Source organism: Hemicordylus capensis, chromosome 6 (assembly GCF_027244095.1).
Source record: "Hemicordylus capensis ecotype Gifberg chromosome 6, rHemCap1.1.pri, whole genome shotgun sequence".
In the NCBI taxonomy this organism is placed as follows: Eukaryota; Metazoa; Chordata; class Lepidosauria; order Squamata; family Cordylidae; genus Hemicordylus; species Hemicordylus capensis.
The window spans coordinates 97,816,628-97,839,598 of record NC_069662.1 but is presented as its reverse complement, the minus strand read 5'-3'; the positions used below and the strand labels follow the sequence as shown (position 1 = coordinate 97,839,598).

The following is a 22,971-nucleotide window of genomic DNA, read 5'->3' as shown; positions in this document are numbered from 1 at the left end:
GCAGATGAGGAAAAAGCAGGCAAGGTCAACACTGATCTGGTGGAATGGACGGCAATCCCCTCAGGAGTAGGTAAGTGTTGCAGCTCATATGCCAAAATAATGCAGGACTTGACCCAACGACCTATGGTGGTCATTGACATCTGTTGTCCCATCATACGCCCCAAAATTAAAACAAACTGCGAGTCAGAACATCAAAATGATTGTTATTTTGATGTACACTCATAGAGCCCTGAGAATATCCAACTTATGCCACTCCCTCTCTTTCTGATGTTGCAGCTTGAGAAGAAGGAACGCAACTATATGTCCTGTGATCTGTGAAATCCTGAGTTGACCTTTAGTGTAAGTGATGGATCAAGGATCAAATGCACAGCATCCTTTAAAAATACACACAAGTCCTCCTTTACAGACAAGAGCTCTTAACTCCGAGACTGTCACGCAAATCTATTAGTGACTAGAAATGCCACCTTTAAGGAAAGGATATGGAAAGGTGCCACACATAGAGGCTAAAATGGATTCCGGTGGAAAACACAGAACATGGTATTTAAGTTCCAGGATGGGAATCTATGACAGACCAGGGGTAAGGTAAGTGTACCCCACTCAGGAAATTTTGTAGCAACTGTGTACAGCCAGAGGAGCCAGCCTCCTCCAGAAACAACATCTATGTAAGACAAGCAGCCCAACATTTCTGCATAGTAGCCATCAAGCCCAAAGAGAGACCTTCCTGGAGGAATGCCAACAAATCCCCTATGGCACAACTAAGCACTTGCAACCCCTGCCTGGCAGCCTAGTGTAAGAAACTCCACTAGGTGGTCTGATATATCTATCCTATTTGTCACCAAGAAGCTAGAATGGTCATCACCACCTCCCTGGACAGGCCCCATGCCATCAATAGGTCCCACTCAGTCTCCAGGCTGTCAGCCTTAACCAGCCCGTGTTCGGATGGAAAATGGGGCCTTGCGTTAACAGGTCCCACCCGTGAGGCAAATGAAGTGGCCCTTGGTCCCTCAGACCTCAGAACTACAGCCTCCGTGGCCGAGATTGATATATCAATATCAGTGAGGTCCTGGAGAAACAAAGATGTCTTAAGCATCTCTCCAGAAGAGAAATCGGTGGAAAACCATAGAGTAGCAAAGGAGGCCACTGCATCGACGACTCGTCTACCACTTCCACCCTGTGTCAGAAAGCAGGACACAAATCTGGGTAGCTTTGTGTTCTCAGGAGATGCAAACAGGTGAATTAGGGGCACACCCAACTGTTGCGTCACCCAATGGAACACCAGTGAATGAAGACTCCATTCTGACAGATCAATGTCCCAGCGACTCAGCCAGTGCAACTGAATGTTGGACACCCCACTCACATGATGAGCTAATATGGAGTTCAGGTGTGTCTCCGCCCAAAGTCTGACTAATGTTGCTAGGCGATGTAGGGATTTTTACTGGATGCCCCTTTGGCGATTGATATGAGCTTTTTCAGATGTGTTCTCCATCCAAATGAGCACATCGGATCTATCTAGAACATGGTTTCTCAACGTTTGGGTCCCCAGATGTTATTGGACTTCAACTCCCATAATCCTCAACCAAAGGCCACTAGGGCTGGGGATTATGGGAGCTGAAGTCCAATAACATCTGAGGACCCAACGTTGAGAATCCCTGATCTAGAACATGAGAGAATGCCAGAAGTGCCAGTTGGACTACCAGAAGCGCCAGCCAGTTGATGCTATGCTTCACCTCCAAGAGAGATCACCTGCCCTGGGTGTGTAGATTTTGGCAGTGGGCCCCCCATCTCAACAGACTTGCATCCATGGTCACCAGGATCCTATGCGGCTTGGAGGTTTTTCCTTTGAATAAATTCTCCTGAAGTGTCCACCAATGAAGGGAGCGACAGTCCCACTAGTAAACAAATGTGATGTTGGAGCTTGCATGCTATCTGTGCCTGGTAAGAGAGTAGCGCCCACCGCAGGGGGTATAGATGTATTCAAGCCCAGGACACTGAGTCCATTGCACAAACCATCAGACCCAATAAGCTCACTAGACAATGAAGACCCCCTGACCTGTTTCGCAGGACCTCCCTGGAAAGAGACATTATGGTCAGTATTCTTCCCGAAAGCAGGAAGAAGTGTGAGCTAGCCATGACAATAATCACTGCCAAGTGCTGAAAGCATTGAGAGTGTGCCAACTGGCTCTTTTCTTCGTTGATCAGAAAACTAGGGTTCTTTTGACAAGAGAGAGTCAATTGCAGAGACCTCAGGGCTTCCCCTTCTGAGTGAGCTCTGATCAGGAGATCGAGAAAACAATACAGGTGCACTCCTAACAGCTCAAGTGTGGGACTATGGGAGCTGAGGACAACCTGAAGGGGAGAGCCCTGTACTGGTAATGTCGTCCTGTTAACAAAAACGTAGATATCGCCTGGTCATCAGATGTATAGATATATGTAGATAAGCCTCTTTTAGATCTATGGAAACTACATAGTCGCTCTCCTGAAACACTTTGGCAATGAATCTTAGTGTCTACATGTGGAATCCCTTTCTGGTTACAAACCAGTTGGTTGCCTTTAAGTCCATCACAGCCCTGAGGGAGTTGTCCTCCTTTGGGACTGTGAAGGTTATGGAATATATCCCTCTGCACCACTGGGAGGCAGGGACTGACTCTATTGCCCCTATGAGTACTAAGTGACTGATAGCCTGTAAGAGGCCCTGATGTTTTACATGGTTTCTGGACATCGGGGTTGGCAGGAATTTGTCTTTTGGTGCACTTGAAAATTCCACTTTGTAGCAGTCCCTCATTATGGACAGCATCCATTGACCTGTATTAGAACCCTCCCAGGTGTGCCAAAATGCCGAGATGCATCTCCCACAGTTAGTGTGTTGGCGTCAGAATTGTTGCTTGAAATTTTTGGCCTTCGGGGGAAAACCAGGCCTCTGAGAGGAACTGCTGTCTGTCCTGTCCCTTGTTCTTGTTCCACATTGGCCTGCTGGATCTCTGAAATTCCCTATTCCTGAAGGCGAAAAACCTGAAACTGTTGAGAGAATCTATGATTAATCCCCTTGTCCTTCTTAAGGGAGGATGGCAGTGCCTTGTGCTTTTCTTCAGTTTCTATCAAAATGTCCTTCAATGCCTCATCCCCAAATAACTTGGCACCCTTATAAAGTACTGCTGTAAGGTTTGCCTTAGGAGTATTGTCCACCCGCCTATGGTGGAGTCAAATGTTGTGTCTGGCCAGGACTGTGGATCTGATTGCCTTGGAAGAATACCTGATACTGTCTCATGTGGCATCAGAGGTAAATGCTGCTGCCCTTTGCAATCTGAGGAGTTTGCACCGGAGTTTGTTAGGGTCTATAAGAGGGTTCTTCAACAACTCATCTAGCCATAAAACAGAAGCTCTAGAGACATTGGAGACAGCAGCATCTGCCCTGATAGCCATGGCTGAGGACTTGAATCTTATGCATGGCCACCTCAGCCTTCCTATCTGTGGGCTCCTTTAACATGGAGTCTTCATCCCTAGAGACCACAGCTCTGCTTAGCAGAGCCATTATTGGGGCATCAGTGGGAGGGACCTGTAAAAAGTCCATAACACCCTCCAGGAAGTTATAGAATTTATTGGCCATTTTGTAAGTTTGTTTAGAGGCAGAAGGATTATCCCACTCCTGCTTGATTGCATTGATAAAGCCCACTGGCATAGTGTTTCCAGCCACTTATTTTTCAGGAGTGGGCAATACAAGGGATCCCTTAGACAGGCGTTCCTGGGGCATAGCAACAGCTTTCCTCAATCCTAAAGCAGCAGAAGCCTGGGATATCAAGGGTAAGACCTCCTCCTAGAGCATTAGCCATTGCAAGGGAGTCTTAGAAGGCCCATTGTGCAGTTCCCACTCCTCCGAGGAGGAGGGATCATGGCCTGAATCGGGGTGATCTCCAGGTTCCAGGGGCCCCAATGGATTGTAGATGTCTAGGGACTCCTCCCTCAAGGAATCAGAGGAGTTCTGGGAAGGGATAGAGTTAGGCTGTTTTTCCCAGTGTTTCCCAGATCCCTTGTCTTTTCACAGATCCAGCTTCAGATGAGGAAGAAGAAGGAGAGTTATGCCTGCGGTGCTTACATTTCCTCTGCCCCCTGCATGCCTCATGGCTGGCCTCAAATGCCTTCTTAATGGCCATAGCCACCCATTCTTGGCAATCAGTGGGATCACTAGAGCCCCCCAGTAAGTTCCTTGCAGTGGGATGCCCTGGTTTGGATGTATCAGTGAGGGGCTTCTCTGGGGTCAGTGTTTTGGGGTTAGCTCCCACACCAACAGAGGGCAGTGTAGAGCTCACCAAGTCCTTAGGCAGAAAGACCTCCTTGTCAGATTCACCTGCACTCTCCTCTCCACTGCCACTGTGAATAATGACCTTTGTGGTTCTTCCTGGCAGCTGGAGCAGGAGGCAAGCAAAAGAGCACGCAGATCCAATTCCCTTGATGCACTTGCCTGGGTCAGCTGCATGGAGGAGGAGGTGGCAGTGCAAGAGCCCAAATGCTCACGCCACCCCGCTGGTGAGAGGATGGGTAGTGGAGGAGAGGCTGGGGATGCCAGCACCTCGCTGCATTTAGTGGTGCTCTCTCCCCACAAATGTAGCTGTTCTCGTTTCCTCCAGCAGAGGAAAGAGTGGTTCCACTTCTTCTCCCTGCCCACTGGGGATCTGTGGAGCCTGAAGTCAGCTCTGCTGCTCTCATCTTCCCCTCTGTCGTGCTGACAGCTATTCAGAGGGGCAGCTGGGACCTGGATGCACCAGCGGAACTCCCTCCAGCATCCCCTGGTGGGGAGGCCTCTCACATTTTAGGCGGGAAGAGTCAAGCCCTAGCATGCTGAGCCCTAAAGGCCTGCACCATCTTCCTTTGTTTACCCACCATCAGAACCAGTTGTAATGAGGAGACAAACAGATAAGTGGGAGGAAGTTATAGCAAGGAAAGGGCGGGGTTAAAGATAGTAAGAAAATACTATTTTAAAAAGCTAAAAGGGAAAGGGAAAACAGCGAAGCCAAGCAGCAAGTGAAGCAGAAAGTAAGTTAAGCCTCAGAAAGAGAGCTACAAGTGAACCAGCACCAACTGGAGCAAAGGCAAAAAATCAGACGGGAAGGAACCACCCTCTGCAGGCTAACCAAGGGTTTCTACATTTGCATATTTCCTGCCCTCTGGAGCAAGTGGGTGGGATAACCCATGATGGGTGACCTCCTATACCAGCAGAGAAATTCATGTGTAGAAACCTATTACTGAATGGCCTATTAATTTGACAGATGGGACAAGCAAGTTGTTTGTTTTTGAAGAAGAATGTCCCTTGCCCTTCTTCCTCCATCTCTCACCTCCCTCACTCTTTGCAATTAAAAAATACTTCAGAATGCTGGAAGATCCTATTTCATGAGTATGCTGCATGTGAGGCCTCAGGCTGCTGCACATCCAGATTGCTGTATGGTAGGGGTGCTGGTGGTAGTTCTTGCCTTGATGTTAATTTGCCCTACAGCCAGGTGGTCAGATTAAAGCATATGTGCACCCCCTTGATTTTATGCATGGGTTGCACAGAGCCTCCATGTTTTGTAGCTTTGCATATACTCAGCAGAAGCAGAATTATGCCCCATTTTTTATCACACACAGTTGTTAGAGGTTACTTGCTACTTACATATCCCAGTTTGGAGCTATCCGCAACTGTTGTAGTAATACAGGGAACTAGAATTTTAAAAGTATACATATATTAAATCACTCATAATTTAAGGATTAGAGATTACAATCAGCCAAACTGGTATAACTGTACATAGATTTACTTATAGAGCAAAAAGGCACTTCAAGCAATGACAGATTTTTATTTGCTGTTCATCATCAAATTTGATCTTTAACATTTTATTGCACCCTTACAATGGAATGTACTACCAGTTGCCTGGGGGCCAAAGAAGCAGAAGAAAGCACATTATGATCTCTGGCATCAGCCAGAAGACTAAGGATCAATGGGAAGTGGCACCCTCTGCTACCCAAGAAATCGATCATGGCAGAGCAAATATCAGCCTCTGCTTGAAATGTCAGTTGCATAGGAATGGGCGAAGTAAAAAAAGTGTGCACACACTGGTTTCTACCATCACTCGTAAGACTGACTAACCTATCAAAATGGGTGGTTTTGAATTGTTATTTGTAGAAAGTTACCTTGGAGATCAGGTGGATATGTATGTGGATATGTGTATATACACACACACACACACAGAGCGCATTTAGGGAAAACAACTTTAATCCATGCAGTTGAAATCCAGGAATGCCTTTGGAGATCTACTTTGATTTTGTGATCTGTTTATAGGACTGTTTCTGCAATTATGCCAATACAGTCAATTTTCATATGTGCAGTTCACATAGCATAACTCCCTGCTAAAGTTACCTTTTAAAGTGCTGATTCTCATATATTTAGCAAGGGGAGAGCAACTGTCCCTATCCAGCCCCAGCAGATCTTCCCTCCAGTAGTTATTGCTGGCTTCTACCTTATACTTCTTTTTAGACTGTGAGCCCTTTTGAGACAGGGAACCATCTTATTTTACTACACAAACCATTTGGACTTTTGTTGAAAAGTAGTATATAAATATTCATAGTTTCTCCAAACAAACTGTTTACATTATAGTTTCTAAGATCTGAAATACAATTTCGTTCCAGTGATTATCAGTGCACTTATATTCAGATGGATGTGTTCAGGTCTTAGGAAACAGGCACATATTTACATACAGAACTAAATAAGACATACATTCCCAAGTCCTGTGATTTCTTTAAGGCACTGGAACTTGGTGCCGACACTGAATGCATCACTCAAGGGTTGTTTGACCTTCACACAGACTAAATGATTTAGATTGTCAATTGTATCTGTATGAAGAAGCAGATCTACAAGCGTATTCCTTTGTACTGCAGATCTGCTGCCTCCGCTGACATGCATAACTCCTGCAAATGCCCCATATATGTACAGGAATAGGTACTGTACTCTAGATTGGGCACATGCATTTTTAAGCTTGATTAATCAAGAACAGTGTTAGAGCGCCTTGATTCTTTTTTTGACTACCCATTCGTAATCATCAAAATTATTTGATACCTAAATATACAGTATATAGTATGTTATATCCAGAAATATAATCAGAATATTTCCTTGCTTTGTTCTTACTGTGCACTGGTTGTTTCTATTCTCTTAGTTTCTTAACATAGAAATGAAAGACACCACTGCAAGAGGCAGTGACTTTTGCCACATTAGCTAGTATGTCAACCTCTTTAGGTCTTAAACTGTGCTACTTACCAGCGGTGTGCTAATTAACCTAGTTGCTACTTCCTTATTGCCAACAACATTGCAGAGGTAGCAAAGTAAATTCAGTTTAGCTCGGGCTGCCCCTGTAGTCTTCTCTGGAGAGTCAATCAGCTGACCTACGTGTTGCAAGAAGTCATTCAATTCTGCTTCTTGTAGCATTGACAGCTTCTCAGCTGAAAAGAAAAATAAATTTAAAATAGCCTCAAAAACATGTACTGTATTCTCTGGCTACTTCTTTCAAATCCAAATGGTAAAATATTTTCAAGGTTCAAGATACAACATTTTCATAATAAAATAATTACTAATACGTGAGGCCAGTCGTTGAATGAGCAAAGTCTTTTTGCGTAGTTTACACTGCTAGGAAAATTCAAGAAAGTAAATGTGTTCTAGAATTTATCAATGTTCTTGCAAAAGGAAAGTACAAGAACAGTTTTAAATTTGTAGGATTTCATCTTCAAACATTATTCATTTTATTGAATAACCACATCTGATAAATTTGAATCACAGTAAATCTGAATCTGAGCAAGATCTTCTGTTTCTCTTTGGCATGATGTTTGATCTGAATGATTGATCTGATTAAGTGCTAACAATCTGTTGAGAACACTAAGCGTTAAAATATGGTTATATTCAGAATTCCGTCTAAAAAATACAAAGATATTTAAACCTTTCCCCCAGCATATTCTGGTGCATTCAGCTAATTTAAGTGGCTGGATTGTGTATGCAAAATTTGGTATCTGGAGGTAATCGGGAAGCACAACTCTTCAAAATATATAATAGAAGCAAAATATATAACAGAATAAACATAAATGGTTTCATTTGAATACCACTGAAAGACCAACAGTCAACCTAATCACAGCCCAATCTTCTACATATTTACTCGGAGCTAATACCACAGAGTTCAACAGGACTTACTCCCAAGGAAGTGCAGAATTACAGCCTCAAACGACTTAAAGTTACTCATTTGGTGAGTGACCTACTTAAATAACCTCCCTATTGCTCCCTATTCTATAAGGCATCAGACAGCAACAGCTCATGTTTTTGTTTCATAGGCCATTTTGTGACAGATGCTTTACAAATGAATGAGGCTACCCTGTGCATTACCCAACATTCCAAACATAACTATAACAAAGAGAGATTATCTATCTATTATATTAATTCTCCTGGGTGTGCCTTGGAATGTGCGTCCCAGAGCCCAGTTGATTGGCTGGGTGGTGGACGCCTAATTGGCTGAGGCGTACCCAGGAGGATTTGTTGCCGTGGCGGCGGCCCGGCTGTGGAAGCCAGAGGTGGCGGGCCCGGCCCAGCCACAGAGGTAAGGCCCAGGACGGGGGAAAGAAAGTGAGGAGGGGCAGAAGTGGCGGTGGGGAGGAGAGGCAGCTGGGCCCAGAAGTGGAGACTGAGGCAGAAGGTGCGGGGGAAGAGGTAACCGCCGGCCTCAAAGAGCGCACAGATGCTCTGTGTGGGGTCAGCTAGTTGCTTCATAATGCACAAATGCTGTTGTATTTTTAAATAATTTAATGTTCTACAGAAATTAAACACTCCAAGGACTCTGACGGAAGTGATTAGAGAAGTCACAGACAGCCAAAGTAGTACCACATGATAAGATTTTCAATTGCAGCATGTATCAGAATCTAGAGATGTTTAGGTCACACCAAAATCAAGTTAATATAAATGCTTAAAAACAGGTTGCTCACTTGTAACTCTTGATCTGGTAGTGAGTCATTGCATTCACAAGGACCTTTAAGTACACATTTGCTAAAGCACTTAGTTTTAGTGAGGTCATGTACAGGAGCACCTGCTTTAAAGCAGTCTGCCTCGGCATGTAACCATCCCTCTGTGCACGTTTAGCAAACCTCCTCCATTTGCTCTTATCATTCTTCCTTGTCAACAATATCTGACTATTGAATAGAATTCATTTCAAAGTCCAATCCTCCATCCACACTGTCACGCATAGAGTCTTCACATCTGGAAGTTGTACTTTTCCATCCTGCTGGACTAGAAGGTCCACCCGAAGAGGGTACCTGTAATAGTTCCTCTTTGAGTGTTTGAGTAGCAATGCAAACCATGGCTGCCTTGGCCACCATGGCATTTCCAGAATGCATTTAGAGTTGTCACTCATGATCTGCATAAGCACATGATGGGCTGTGGTGGAAATAGATGTAGGAGACTCCTGTTCCACCGATGCTGGAAAGCATCTCCCAGTGACCCCCTACCTATTCCTGAACGCGAGCAATACCCTCTGACATTTTCTGTTGGCAGCAGTCACAAACAAGTATACAGTTGGTTGCCCCCATAAGTCCAAGACTTTCTGGAGAAAGATGCTATTGATTTCCCACTCATGGTGCTGGTCGTGCAGCCTTGTCTGACTAAGATAGTTTGCAAGAACATTGTTCACGCTGCTTATATGTATGGCCAATGGATGGTGTGCAATGCACCATTCTCAGATCTGCATGCTCAAGACACACAGTGAACGCAACACTGTCCCACCTTGCTGGTTGAGATATACTATCGCTGTTGTGTTGTCCAACTCTATTTATACCACTCTGTCCCTGAGCATAGGCTCGAAGGCTTTTAGCACCATAAACCCTGCTAGTAGTTCCAAGTAGTTTATGTGACACTGGGCATGCTGCTTCGCCCACCTTCCTTGCACTTGGTGCACTGCACAATGGGCACCCCACCTCATGAGGAATGTATCTGTAGTCACCCACTGGGTGGTGAGTCAACGTCTCAAATGTAACTCCTTCAAATAGATTTGTTCTCCCCATCCACAAGTGCAGAGACAACAATAACACTGCCCAAGGGAGTGTCAGCAGTTTCCTTTGGCTGTCGAAATTGGGTTGGAAGTTCCTTAAATACCACTTTTGCAGTGGCACGTGTAACGTGCTGTGGCATTGCAAGATGCCATTAACTGCTTTATGCCTTCTGCAGGCTGTACCGGGTTTTGATTGAAGAGCTGTACTAGATCTTTGATCTGTAGATAACGGTCCTCTGATAAGTATGCCCTTTTTGTTTGCATATCCAGAATCGCTCCAATATAACTTATACTCTTTTGCAGTTCCATCCTCAGCTTCTTCCAATTGACATCGATTCAGAGATCGTGCAGCAACTGGAGCACATAGTGGATCTGCAAACATAACCTTTCTTCGTCAACGCAGAAGCCAGTCATCTAAATATGGATGGACTATGATCCCTTCCATCCTTAAGTATGCCACTACCACAGACATAACTTTCGTGAAAATACACAAGGCTGTTGATAGTCTGAACAGAAGAACAGTGTATTGATACTGTCAGATAACTCCCACGGTAAGTCTCAGATATTTGCGATGGTTTTCTTGAATCCCCACATGGAAATACACATCCTTCAAATCTAATGTTGCTGCCCATTCCTCCTTGTTCAAGGTGGCTAGTATCTGCAACATCATCATCCTGAATTTGCGAGACCACACAAACCAATTTAGACTTCTCAGATCCATGATCACCCAAATTCCCCCATCCCTCTTCAGGATTTGAAAATAATGGGAGTAAAATCCAGACAGTCTCTCTGTCCACCGCACAGGGATGATTGCCTGCTTTTCTAAAAACACCTGCACCTCAAACAAAGCTGAAGTCACCTTTGTATACTTCAGCCCCGAGAATGGAGGCATCATCTTGAATTCTATTGCATAACCAGCCTCTATTATTTGAAATACCCATTGGTCTGATGTTATGTGGTGCCATGCTTGGGCATGACCTGCCAACCTGATGGAGTTGTCGACAACCACAAAGCAGGTGTTGTGTGTTTTGGCAATTATCTGTAGTTGTCTGTGCTGTGGACTGATTTCTAAATCAGATTCTGCTTATTATTGTCCTTGTTGGGCCTGTTGCTTTGGCTCTTACTTTTCTGACCATATCCTTTGTTCCTCTGAAAAGGTCTATACTGTCATCTAAAGTTCCTCCTGTCCTGCTGTTTGTATGGTGGTCTCCAATGTCTATAAGGACAGTAGCGGGAGGTCGATGTTGATGCTGATGTAGAGGCCATAAACTCCTTAGCAGTGAATTTTGATTTTTTCAACAATTCCATTGTGGAATCTGTATTTTTGCTAAACAGGTCTTTTCCATCAAATGCCAAATTTCCCACCCATTCATGCACGGTGCCACATAGTCACTGCAGTAACCATGGGTCTGAACTCAGTCTCTGCCAGGTGCTTAAATGCACTAAGTTGCTGTCTAGTGACAGATGTTGTCTTTTCGTAAAGCTCAGCGAACCTATCCTGGAATGCTTCAGGTGTCAACAAAGTAGAGTCCTGAAAAAAGGTGTCCCATAAAAAGTCATTGTATCTAGCCATGCAGGCTGCAGAGTTAGCAATTCTAATTTATTTATTGTGTTTATTTATTGTTAAATTTATATACCGCCTTTCATTAAAAACAATCCCAAGGCAGTTTACAAAGTTAAAAAACATATAATAAAATTGACAGTTAAAAGTATTAAACTAAAAATATGAAAACAAATCTGATTTAAAATATATAAAATACAAACATAAAAACTATACATGGATAAAAACACACAGAAGCAGCAATAGAACAATCATGTAAAGGCCTGGATAATAAGCCAAAATTTAACAAGCTTTCTAAAAACTGTGATGGAGTCCGAGGAGCAAATAGCCACTAGGAGAGCATTCCAAAGTCTGTGGGCAGCAACAGAGAAGGCCCTGTCCCGCGTGCACGACAGACGAGCCTCCCTCATTGTCAGCACCCGGAGCAGAGCCCCCTCAGATGACCTCGCCAAGCGGGCAGTAACCCTTGGGAGCAGGTGGTCCCTCAGGTATCCCGGGCCCAAACCGTTAAGGGCTTTAAAGGTCAAAACCAGCACCTTGAATTGGACCCAGAAACAAACTGGTAGCCAGTGCAGCTCTTTCAAAATAGGTGTGATATGATCACACCTGACAGCTCCAGATAGAACCCTAGCTGCTGCATTTTGCACTAGCTGCAGTTTCTGGATATTCTTCAAGGGCAGCTCCTTGTAGAGCACATTACAGTAATCCAGCTGTGACGTGACTAAGGCATGAGTAACTGTGGCCAGATCTGCCTTCTTGAGAATGGGACGCAGCTGGCGCACTAGCCGAAGCTGTGCAAAGGCACCCCTGGCCACCGCCTCCACCTGAGCTTCCAAAAGCAGAGCCAGGTCCAGTAATACTCACAAGCTGTGTACTTGCTCCTTCAAGGGGAGTGCAACCCCATCTAGAACAGGTAGAATCACCTCATCCCGACTGGCTCTCCTACTGACCAACAGTACCTCTGTCTTGTCCGGATTCAGTCTCAGTTTATTAGCCCACATCCAACCCATCACAGTCTCTAATCCCCGATTCAGGACATCCACTGCCTCCCTAGGATCAGGTGACAAGGAGAGATAGTGCTGAGTGTCATCCCCATATTGCTGACAACTCAGTCCAAGTCTCCGGATGACCTCTCCCAGCAGCTTCATGTAGATGTTAAACAGCATGGGGAACAAAACCGAACCCTGCGGGACCTCACAGGGCAATGGCCAATTGGTCGAGCAGTAGTCCCCCAGCACCACCTTCTGGACCCTCCCGTCAAGAAAGGAATGGAGCCACTCGAACACAGTACCTCCAATTCCCAAACTCAAGAGGCAGTCCATAAGGATACCATGGTTGATGGTACTGAATGCCGCCGAGAGGACCAGCAGAACCAATAGGGATGCACTCCCCCACGCTCTATCACCACACGCTCTATCACCTTGCCCCAAAAGGGAAGGTTAAATACAGGTCTATCAAACTTGTGGTGGTGTATATCTTTCTGCCTAATATATCCAACTTTCTCCCCTCCTTGTCAGATGGAGTTGTATGGCAGCGTCCAGCCTTTGAAGATGATGTACAGTTGATTACCATATAATTTAGTATTGGGTGACAAAGCAGGTATTCATTATCCTCTTCTTGTACCCCATATAGCCCCTCTAAATGCTTTTATATCGGCATTGAGGTTTGTAGCACCTCCCAAGCAGTTTTTGCTGCCTTGTTAATTACCAGCAGCATTGGAAGGCCCACTGGATGTGAAGTCCTCGCCGCAGCCATCATATTATATACCTGATCCATTAGATCTGCCTCCGGTAACTTTTAAGTCCATTCCTAAAGGCTCAGCGATTTTTCTTATCAAGGCATGGTAGGCTTTCAGCTCTTCTGATGGGGATGGGGATGTCTTTGGTGGCACATCAGATGGTGGAACTGATGAATGGCTAGCTCCGTCTGAATCAGGATCTGCCGAATCTGTTGAGTAGCCATCACCATCACCAGAAGGCAGTGAAGCTAGCACCACCAGGAATGTGGACTTTTCCTTTTTTGGTACTGAAGGCATTCCTGGTGTTTCCGGTAAGGGCTTATCTGGCTGCTGTGGTTGTGTCTGACATGCAGTTGTGGTTGTCTGCATGCATAGGCCAGCAGGGTAAATGCTTTGAAATACTGTTCCCATCGACGTGCCCGTAGTACGCTGGGCTATTGACTCAGTAACCATCACAACAGACTGACCAGTTTCCTGCTGGGCCTTCCACAGGGGGTCATCAGCATAGTCATCTGGCAAGGATATTGATGCTGCATGCCTGAATCCGCAAAAATGTGTCATCTCCCTTTGTCCCTGTAGCCCAAGAACATTGTGTTGTAGGAGTCACTGTGTACCTGCATATTGAACAGGGGACTTCCATGTTAGGGGTGCAAAAGCAGATGATACTGTTGCTGCTGGCACTGGCCTCACAAACCCTGGAAATGTACATGTAGCAACTGGCTCCGTGTCACATAACAGTGACATCAAATGGAAAATTCCAGCAGTAGTAACACTTTGTAGTGGTGTCATCGATGGCATTTTTGAATGTGGCACTGGTGGAGGTTTGGGATGTGGAACTAAGTCCTGCTCAATGTCGAGGCCAGTACTTAGGAAGCCATGGAAAGTAGAACCTGAAGGGGTACTAGTTGAAGAGTCTAACATTGCCAGGAGTGAAGCTGCAGTGATCTGGTCCAAGAAAACCTCATCATCCTAGTCGCGCTCTGTTGCCAAATCCATTCTCCATTCCCTTCTCCATCCTCTTGTCTCACTGAGATGTGGAAGGGGACTGCCCCGGTGTTTGCGCCGGTGACATATGTAACAGCCTTCTAGGCTGCACTGCAGCTAGCAGTGATTGCGTCATCTTCACTGTCATTCTCGATGTCTCTATTAGCTGTGTCGATTCTGTCATCGACATCGATGCCGACAATGTTGCCGATATCAACATCAATGGTGCTTCCTGGTCCAATTCTTCAGGTCGGTGGTCAGTCTCTATGTGTTAGGTATCGACACCTTCGTCAAGGTATGCTGCCTCGACATCGACTTCTCTCCCTCCGTTGGCAGGCTATACACCTGTGCCACAATCAGGGAACGTGTTCTGCTCCCTGTCTTGCTGCGGTGCTTCTTATGAGGCGGTAATCTCTGCCTCAACCCCAGAGGTGTGCTTGCACTTCTTTTCTTTGTGTTGATGAGACAACTTTGAGACTTCTCTTGGTATCTTAAGAACAGGCTCTGCTGCCTCTGCAACCATTTTAGACTGTGTTTCTGCAGATACGTGCATGCCCAATGTCGAGCCTGACCGCGTCACCAACGTAGAGGGATAGCTTGGCCTCAGTGCCCGCAATACCTCATCTTACAAAGCCACAAACATGGAGGGCTATATTTTTCATTGTTTGCTTTGAGGACAAGCAGCAGATTTTGCACACCACAGTGTTATACTGCTCTCCCAAACACAGCAAGCATGATTGATGATGGTAGCTTCGCACGGCATTCAACACATCTTTTAAATGTCTTTTTTACGTCCACGTCAGCAGGGATTGCCCCAAGACTTTTGCCTCGCAGCAGCTATTATAACATCTGTTCACCAATCCAGTCAGTTAGGCTTTCAAATAATCTTATGCAGTCAATAATTTTTAAAAAATCCAATATTTATTTCTTTGTCTGTTACTAGAAATCTGAGGAGCCAGCACCGAGGTGTTGACGCTTTGGTGGTCAGGAGAAATAGAAACTGAGGAAATGGCGCCCCCAACCACTGATTTCAACACAAGCGCAGAGCACATGCAAGGCAGAGTGGGCGTCACAAGGAAATAGTTAGTCTACCCGCGATGTCCCTGTGCAAGTGCAGAACCCATTCCTTATGAATGCAACAGATCACAATCCAGATCTGCAGGTTCTAATTTTACCCTGGACTGTGTTCTTCATCTAAAACTCTGGTCCTATTCCCACATACTTAGAAAATGTATTGTTACTAAACATATAGTATACTGAAATAAAATATTTTATTCTTCCACACCTACCTTTAGGAAGAAAGCAAAACAAAAGAGATTTGAACTGTTAACAAGTTTTGGGATTACATTTATTTAGGAGATATAATTTTGACAATATTACTTAAGTAAATTATCTACAGGAAGAAATTTTACATGCCCAATAATTATCCATCTTTTGTTTTTAGAGATGGCCGCTTAATTTTATACTAAAAGCATACCTTAAGATCGACTTTTCATTTACATTTCAAGTACAATGTAACCAGACCAAATCTCTATAGCACAAGTTTCTCTCCCTGACACTGTAGTAAACATTTTGCTAAACATTAGAGTTCAGACTCTAGATATTTCCCTTTAAAATACAAAAAAGGCAAGAATCAACATGTATACACTCTAATCCTGTAGTAGAAAATGCAAAATCTTGCAACCATAGGAGCCTGATAATTGAGCATTCTATTGAATGACTTCAGCCCTGATTTCAAATAGTTAGTCCTGTATCAGAAATCAGACTGCACTTCACAGTACACTTAAAGGTGCTTTGCTAGTTTATTAAAAATCAAATTGACATCTGTTAGTAGTTTCAGTGGGATGCTGAAACTACTCTAATATAATAAGACTCTAATATAAGTTCACTCTAATATAATAAGTTGATATTTACACACATTTAGCCCCATTGAACACACAACACATCTTCTAATGTTTCTTAATTATCTTTTCCCATTTCCCAATCCCTTACTGTGTACTAGGAACACTGGCAGCTGCCTTATACCGAGTCAGACCACTGGTCCATCTAGCTCAGTACAAAACCTTGGTATTCGCGGAGGTTCTGTTCCCAGCTAGAGCTGCGGATACCAAAACCACAAATAACAAGGCACTGGGGCAATGCAAATCCATGAGTTAGATTCCTAAGAGAACTTAAACACAGCCCAAAACACCCCCCAAACACAAAAAAGTGCAGTAAAGTGCCCTACCATGCTCTGTGGGTCCCCAAGCAGTCCAACAATGCCTCGCAAGAGACTGAATTCCGCCATTTATTTTTAGAAAAACCAGGGTGGTGTTTTTAGTATTTTCTTTGAAAAGGAGCCACAAACTTGCTCCTGAACACAAAATGGTGGCTGGAAATGGCCACCCCCGATATGGTGATTTAACCCTTTAAACCGATTTTTTTAATTGCATATGCCGAGGTTGGGTGCCAATTACCTGACCACAGATCCACAAAACTGCAGATGCCAGATCCGCAAGTAAGTGAGTCTACACAGACTGGCAGCGGCTTCTCCAAGGTTGCAGGCAGGTGTCTCTCTCAGCTCTTGGAGATGCCAGGAAGGGAACTTGGAACCTTCAGAATGCAAGCACGCAGATACTCTCCCCAGAGCGGCTTCAATCCGAGGGGAATATCTTACAGTGCTTACACATCTCCCATTCAAATGCAAAGCAGGGCAGACCCTGCTTAGCAAAGGGGACAATTCATGCTTGATATCACAAGACTAGCTCTCCTCCCACACAAGCTCTCCTTCAAAGCACACAAAGATCCCCAAAGCCATTTCAAAAAGGGTCAGCTTGGATGCCAGAGGTAATGACCAATTTCTAAGTGACCCGACCAAGAAAGATTCAGTTATATCTGAAGGATTGCAGAACTGGATCTGAAGTGAATCCTGCAGCATGGGATGTGGGAGAAACAGCTTCTTGAAACTGGATCATCATGTGGATTAACTGAGGGAGAGTATACCCACACCACCTTTGTTCTTCCCAAGACTTTAGGAACTGGAATCCTATGCAAACTTACTAGGGAGCAAGCCAACATACAGAGAATGAAAGGCTAAAAGTAATGTTCAAGGCAATTCTGTCCATGTAACATAACATAATCTTTATTACAATCAAGGACCAGTTAAAAATAATTAGATCACAGTATACATTTCTCCAGTGCAGTAAGCAATACAACTACAATGACCCTGCATCATCAATAACTACATACCCTATCCATGTTCATTTGGATGTAATCTGTACCATGTTAAATAAGGCTTATTCAAAGCATACATGCATAGGATTGTAGACTTAATTCAGTGAAAATACCATCAAAAAACTGCAGCTAGCAGATACTTAAATGGGCTGCTATTACTGCAAGCCTATTGTACTATCCTACAGACACCACAATACACCAAACATGGTCTGAACTAACATATATAAAATGTCATCTCAAAAGTGTTAAAGTGACAATTAGAACAATTTAAAATGATTACCTCCTGCTTGAACACACAGTATTTCTTATGTATTAGCATTTGCAAGAGTGGCAAGTTATCCAAATGGGTGTGAAGACATTCTTAACAGATTGTAACTACTTTGGACTGTACCTGAATATGCTGGTATATGTAAATTTTTCATATCAAATCTCACTGGTGCTTGCTTTGCTATCTGGGAGAAAAAAGAATGGGTTAATATTGAAGCTGTTTTGTGCACCAGACAGGCCACAGTTGCACAATTTTCTACCACAATAAACTGTCAATATTTCAATCATAATCATAACAAACGCATTACTGACTAGCTTAAATCTTTGCATAACTGCCCGGTTATCAAAGTACAACAGGATCACCATTATACATCGAACACTACATTTCGTGAGGCAAGGTGAGGTGGTTGCCTCTGGCAGCAGATAACTGGGCTGCCAGCAAGCAGCAAGATGCCACACTGTCTCCCCACAGCTCTTTGGGATTGACCTGATCCTTGGAAGCTTTGCAAGGAGCGCCTCAACTCACACGGCTTATAAAGCTTGCAAGAAGCACAAGGAGGCAAGAGGTGGTCCTCTCCACCCATGCCACTTTCAAAGTTTACAAGGTATATGCTGAAAGGATGCTGGCCCCATCAAGCCACCACCATACCTTGGGCCACTCTCGATTATACAAGCCACAATGATCCAACCCTCCCCATTATTAGCTTCATTCTTTTTCTGTATATGCCAGAGTTAATGCAACTTGCTCAACAGCATCTCTTTTTCTCTAAACTTCTGGCCAATTTTTCCTGAGACATCAAGATAACTTCCCTTAGTTTCAAAAGCTGTTTATCATACAGTTTTGGGAACTTGCTGTTCAAGAAACAGAAGACCAACACCTTTGCAGGTATGCAGAGCTTATTCTTTGGATCCTGGCCAGGTAACATTGTGATTTGTCAACAGCATTAACTCAATAATACAACATTTAAAATGAAGAAAGTCTTCAGGCCAACAGTATCTGTTACCATTTGTCAGTACTACACATTGCCTTGGTGTACAGAGGATACAGATAACCAAGAACTACTTCTGCTTCCTTTCTCACTTTCAGGGTAAACTTTGTGTAGGGTATAATGTAGCTCTTGGGAAAGGAAAGGTTGTGCTGTTGAGTCAGTGTCGACTCCAGACAACCGCACAGAGCCATGTGGTTTTCTTGGCAGAATACAGGAGGACTTTACCATTGCCATCTCTTACGCAGTATGAGATGGTGCCTTTCAGGACCTTCCTATATCACTGCTGCTTGATTTAGGAGTTTCCTATATTCTGGTAAACACAGCAGTGGAGATTCAAACCTCTTGCTCTCTAGGCAGGTTACTTCCCCACTAGGTGGCTCGCAGGTTTTAGACTGGTCATCCATGCCTGGTCTTAATGCTCACTAGGTGACTCTCAGTAAATATTTATTTCTCACTCTAACCCACCCCACAGTGATGTTCTGGTATGGGATAACCCCCAATATGTATGAAAGGGTGAGAGGGAGACACCATCACACGCAAAACCACCCACAAAGTCCAACACACTGCATTGACTCAGTGGGGTATAATACCATAATATACAAACAACTACCAAAAGCCTAGAAGTTTCCATTAATCTCAGGAACAATCAAATACCTGGGTGCTTTCCAAATGACAGCTTAAAATTGCTTTGCAACGTATGGGCTTGGTGTGCATTCATATGATCTTGGTTTTGACACCATCTTGCATATGGGAACATTCACACATCAACAACCTGAATTGGATCTTATCTTGACATTTTAGGTTTACAACGCTGTATGTGCGTTGGGGGGAGGAAAGCTGTTTCTTTGCAGGCCAGCATCATTTTTTCCTCTCTTGCATCATTTTTGCCTCTCAGCTTCCCCACACGCCCTCTCTCCCTCCTTGTGGTGTGTATCCTCTCCTCTCATGCTCTTCCTCCACCCAGAGGGGTGACGGCAGGCAGGGAGGTACGGAGGAAGCCTCTCTTGCGCAAATTCATGGAGAGTAAAAACAAAAAAGGAGGTGAGGGCAAGCCTCTCCTCCCTCCTCTCCCATTCTCTTCTCCCCAGAGGTGAACCTAGATAATTTTGGAGCCTGGACCTGAAGGCCTTTGGAGTCCCCCCTCCCCTGCAAGTTAAGCATAATTATGCTCTGCAGGGAGACTAAACCACCCGGGACAGACTAAAGAGGATTCGGGGGTTCCCAGGGGCTATGGAGGCCTGGAGTTCAGGCCCAAAGTCCAGGGCTAAGAGCACCTCTGCGTCTCCCCACCGTTTACTGTTTACTGTTTATTTGTTTATTTCGGCCCAAGGCCAGCATATTAAAAAAAAAAACCCAGCAAGAATAAATACATAAAATAGATTAAATACATTTAACATAAAATGGATAAAACATTAATGGCTCCCGATACCGCACATATAGTCAATTCCATTCAAATAAGCCAGTCAATCTAAAGTGCACAGCACAGCATCTTGTGCCTCCATCATTCTAAATCGAATCTTACTTGCTATAAATAAGAATTTTGCTACCCTCCTGTAAACATACTCTGACTTGGCAGCAACCAAAAAAAGAACCTTGTCCCTACCAGAGGAACAATTAGAATTGAGATGAATTAACAGTGGGGAAAGAAGCTTTCCCCTTAATTCAATATAAAATCTACACCTCAGCATCAGGTGTTCTGTGGTCTCTACTTCACCATTCTGGCATGGACATAATCTTTGATTGTAGGGCACCTTCCCAAAACGTCCTTCCAATACTGCCGTATGAAGGGCGTTAAGTCTGGCCGCTGAAAGAGCCCTACGATGGTCCCCGTTAGAGATCCTAAGTAAATATTCAGCAGGAAAATAATTGCTGATTTGGTCTCCTAAGAATAGGTCCGGACCTATTTGGGCAACATCCCCCTGCTTCATCATGTCCCAAATACGTTGGGTTATAGCAGTTTTGGACTTGCTATGGCCCAAGGCTCTAATTAGAGGCAGGGAAAAACCCAAGAACGCTAACATTACATTAATATCGTTTTTCCAACGGGACATAAAACCATCCTCTAGTATCAAGGGAGCAATGCCCGTAGGGATAAAAATCAAATTGAGCCAATAAGAAAAGACCATCTTCCAGAGTCTCGCCTCTACAGGTGGCCATCCAATTTCGAGCCTGATAGCAGCATTTGGAACTGAGCGCGGTAATCTAAGAAGAGACCTAATAAACTTAGATTGAACCGTCTCCAACTTCGAATAATTATTTTTGTTCCCTAGCGCGCCTCCCACTAGGAGCAAGGCAGGAGCCTTGGCCTTAAAGAGCTCTAAAGCTACTTGCAGCGAATGAGCTTGTTTCTTTATATGCAATGAGCAAATTGCTGAAGCAGCTTTCTGGGCATTGGCAACAACATAATCCCTATGAGCAAAGGTGTTTCTGTTGGCCTGTAACACAACTCCAAGGTATTTGAATTGTGTGGTCTGCTCTAAAGTATGCCCATCAAGCATCCATGTAAACATTCTAGGTCTAGGTGCAAAGACCATGATTTTGGTTTTATCATAGTTCAAAGACAGTTCATGGTCATTGCAAAAGTTGGACAACTCCTTTAAAATTCGCTTGAGTCCTACTCTCGTCCTAGAAATCAACGCCGCGTCATCAGCATACAATAGGACATTTATGTGTTTATGAGCTAATTTAGGTGGATGAAAATCCAATTTCCTCATGCGTTCCACAAGGGGGTTAATATAAAAATTAAATAATGCCGGGGCCAAAATACACCCTCGCCTAACCCCAGACCTAGTTGAAATTGAATTGGTCACCTGACCTTTCCTGTTTAGCCTAACTTTGAGGGAGGTATTCTCATGTAATTTAACCATCAACAGGAGAAGTCTCCTGTCGATATTTGTTTGAGCGAGCCTCTCCCATAATTTGCTCCTGGAAATCTGATCGAAAGCTTGTTTGAAATCAATAAAGGCAGAGAAAAGTACTCCTGGAGATTTCCCTGCATATTTTTCAGCCATATGTTGAAGGACAATTATCAGGTCTGTTGTAGATCTACCTGCCCTAAACCCATTTTGCTCATTTGCCAGGATTTGATTGGCATCAAGCCATTCCATGAAGTGACCCAATAGGTGCCTAGCATACAGCTTTGCAATGGCACTCAGAAGGCTAATTGGACGAAAATTGGCTGGTTGGTCTTTGGGACCCTTCTTATAGATGGGGATAACAATAGCAAGTCCCCAATTCTCCGGGATTTGGGCTGTTCGATCCACAAGAGAAAAAAGGGCTGCCAGGACCGGTATCCACCAATCACTGTTTTCCTTTAAACACTCTGTGGTGATATAATCTGGACCCAGGGCTGTACCAGACTTAGACTGGTTCAACAGGGAGGCTATTTCGGCTTCTGAAACAGGCGGCCAGTGAGGAGCACCCTCTAAATCAGCCGTTATTTCGTAAGAATTTCCAGAAGCTGCATATAGCTTAGAAAAGTGTTGTTCCCACACCCGTGCTGGTATTTGGGAGTCCACTCTAGGAATGTCCTTGCCCAGATACCTGGTAATTAAACGCCAGAACAGAGAATGATTCTTTAATTGGGCAGCTGAAATCAATCGTGCCCAGTCCACAGCGTCAGCTTCAACTTTTTTCTGCTTAATTAATCTTTTATATTCTCTCTTAAGATGAATAAGAGTGCTTGTGGGCTGATTGGAAGTTGACCAATATTTATTATATTCTAGGTGCAGCTTCTTTTTAAGATTTTGGCACTCTTCATCAAACCAAGGTTTGTGTATGGAGAGGTGTGTATCCAAATTGGCTTTAAGAGGATAGCAAAGATTATTGCGCAAAAGGTCGATTATCTGGTGAAAAGCGCATTTTACATCAGTTCCCTTCACAATTTGTTCCTTCAGGTTCAATAAAGTATCAGAGTTTAAAGATTCTGTAACCCGTTCCCTCACTGCTGGAGACCACCTCACTCTGGCAGGGAGTACATCTAGGGACTCGTCGTTAAACTCAGTGAAAGGGTATCTTTGGATCTCTGACTGGGGCCTCAGGGTTAATTCAAGAGGTAAATGATCACTAACTGGTCTAGATGCGACTATAAAGGTTTCAATCAAACTTACAAGTTCAACACTGAGCCACAAATAATCAATAGTTGAAGCCCCCGCAGCTGACCAGAAAGTATACTCCGCTGGA

At 44.1% G+C, this 22,971-nt stretch overlaps 1 protein-coding gene and 1 long non-coding RNA gene across 10 annotated transcripts in view; one reads left to right on the top strand and one right to left on the bottom strand.

Annotated features, from left to right (window-relative positions):
* ULK4 (unc-51 like kinase 4) overlaps positions 1–22,971 on the bottom strand; it is a 370,052-nt gene that overhangs the window by 324,370 nt on the left and 22,711 nt on the right. For all 9 annotated transcript variants that reach the window (XM_053265063.1, XM_053265069.1, XM_053265068.1 and 6 more), the window contains exons 14-16: positions 17,925–17,985; positions 7,277–7,458; positions 5,642–5,688 (exon numbers count right to left, since the gene is read on the bottom strand). In XM_053265063.1, coding sequence (XP_053121038.1) covers positions 5,642–5,688; positions 7,277–7,458; positions 17,925–17,985 — 290 coding nt within the window. The remainder of the gene's footprint in view (positions 1–5,641; positions 5,689–7,276; positions 7,459–17,924; positions 17,986–22,971) is intronic.
* LOC128331532 (uncharacterized) lies at positions 1,315–22,704 on the top strand. Its single transcript, XR_008310337.1, has 4 exons — positions 1,315–1,381; positions 4,040–4,192; positions 10,341–10,588; positions 22,515–22,704. It is a non-coding gene; the product is annotated as an uncharacterized LOC128331532 (long non-coding RNA).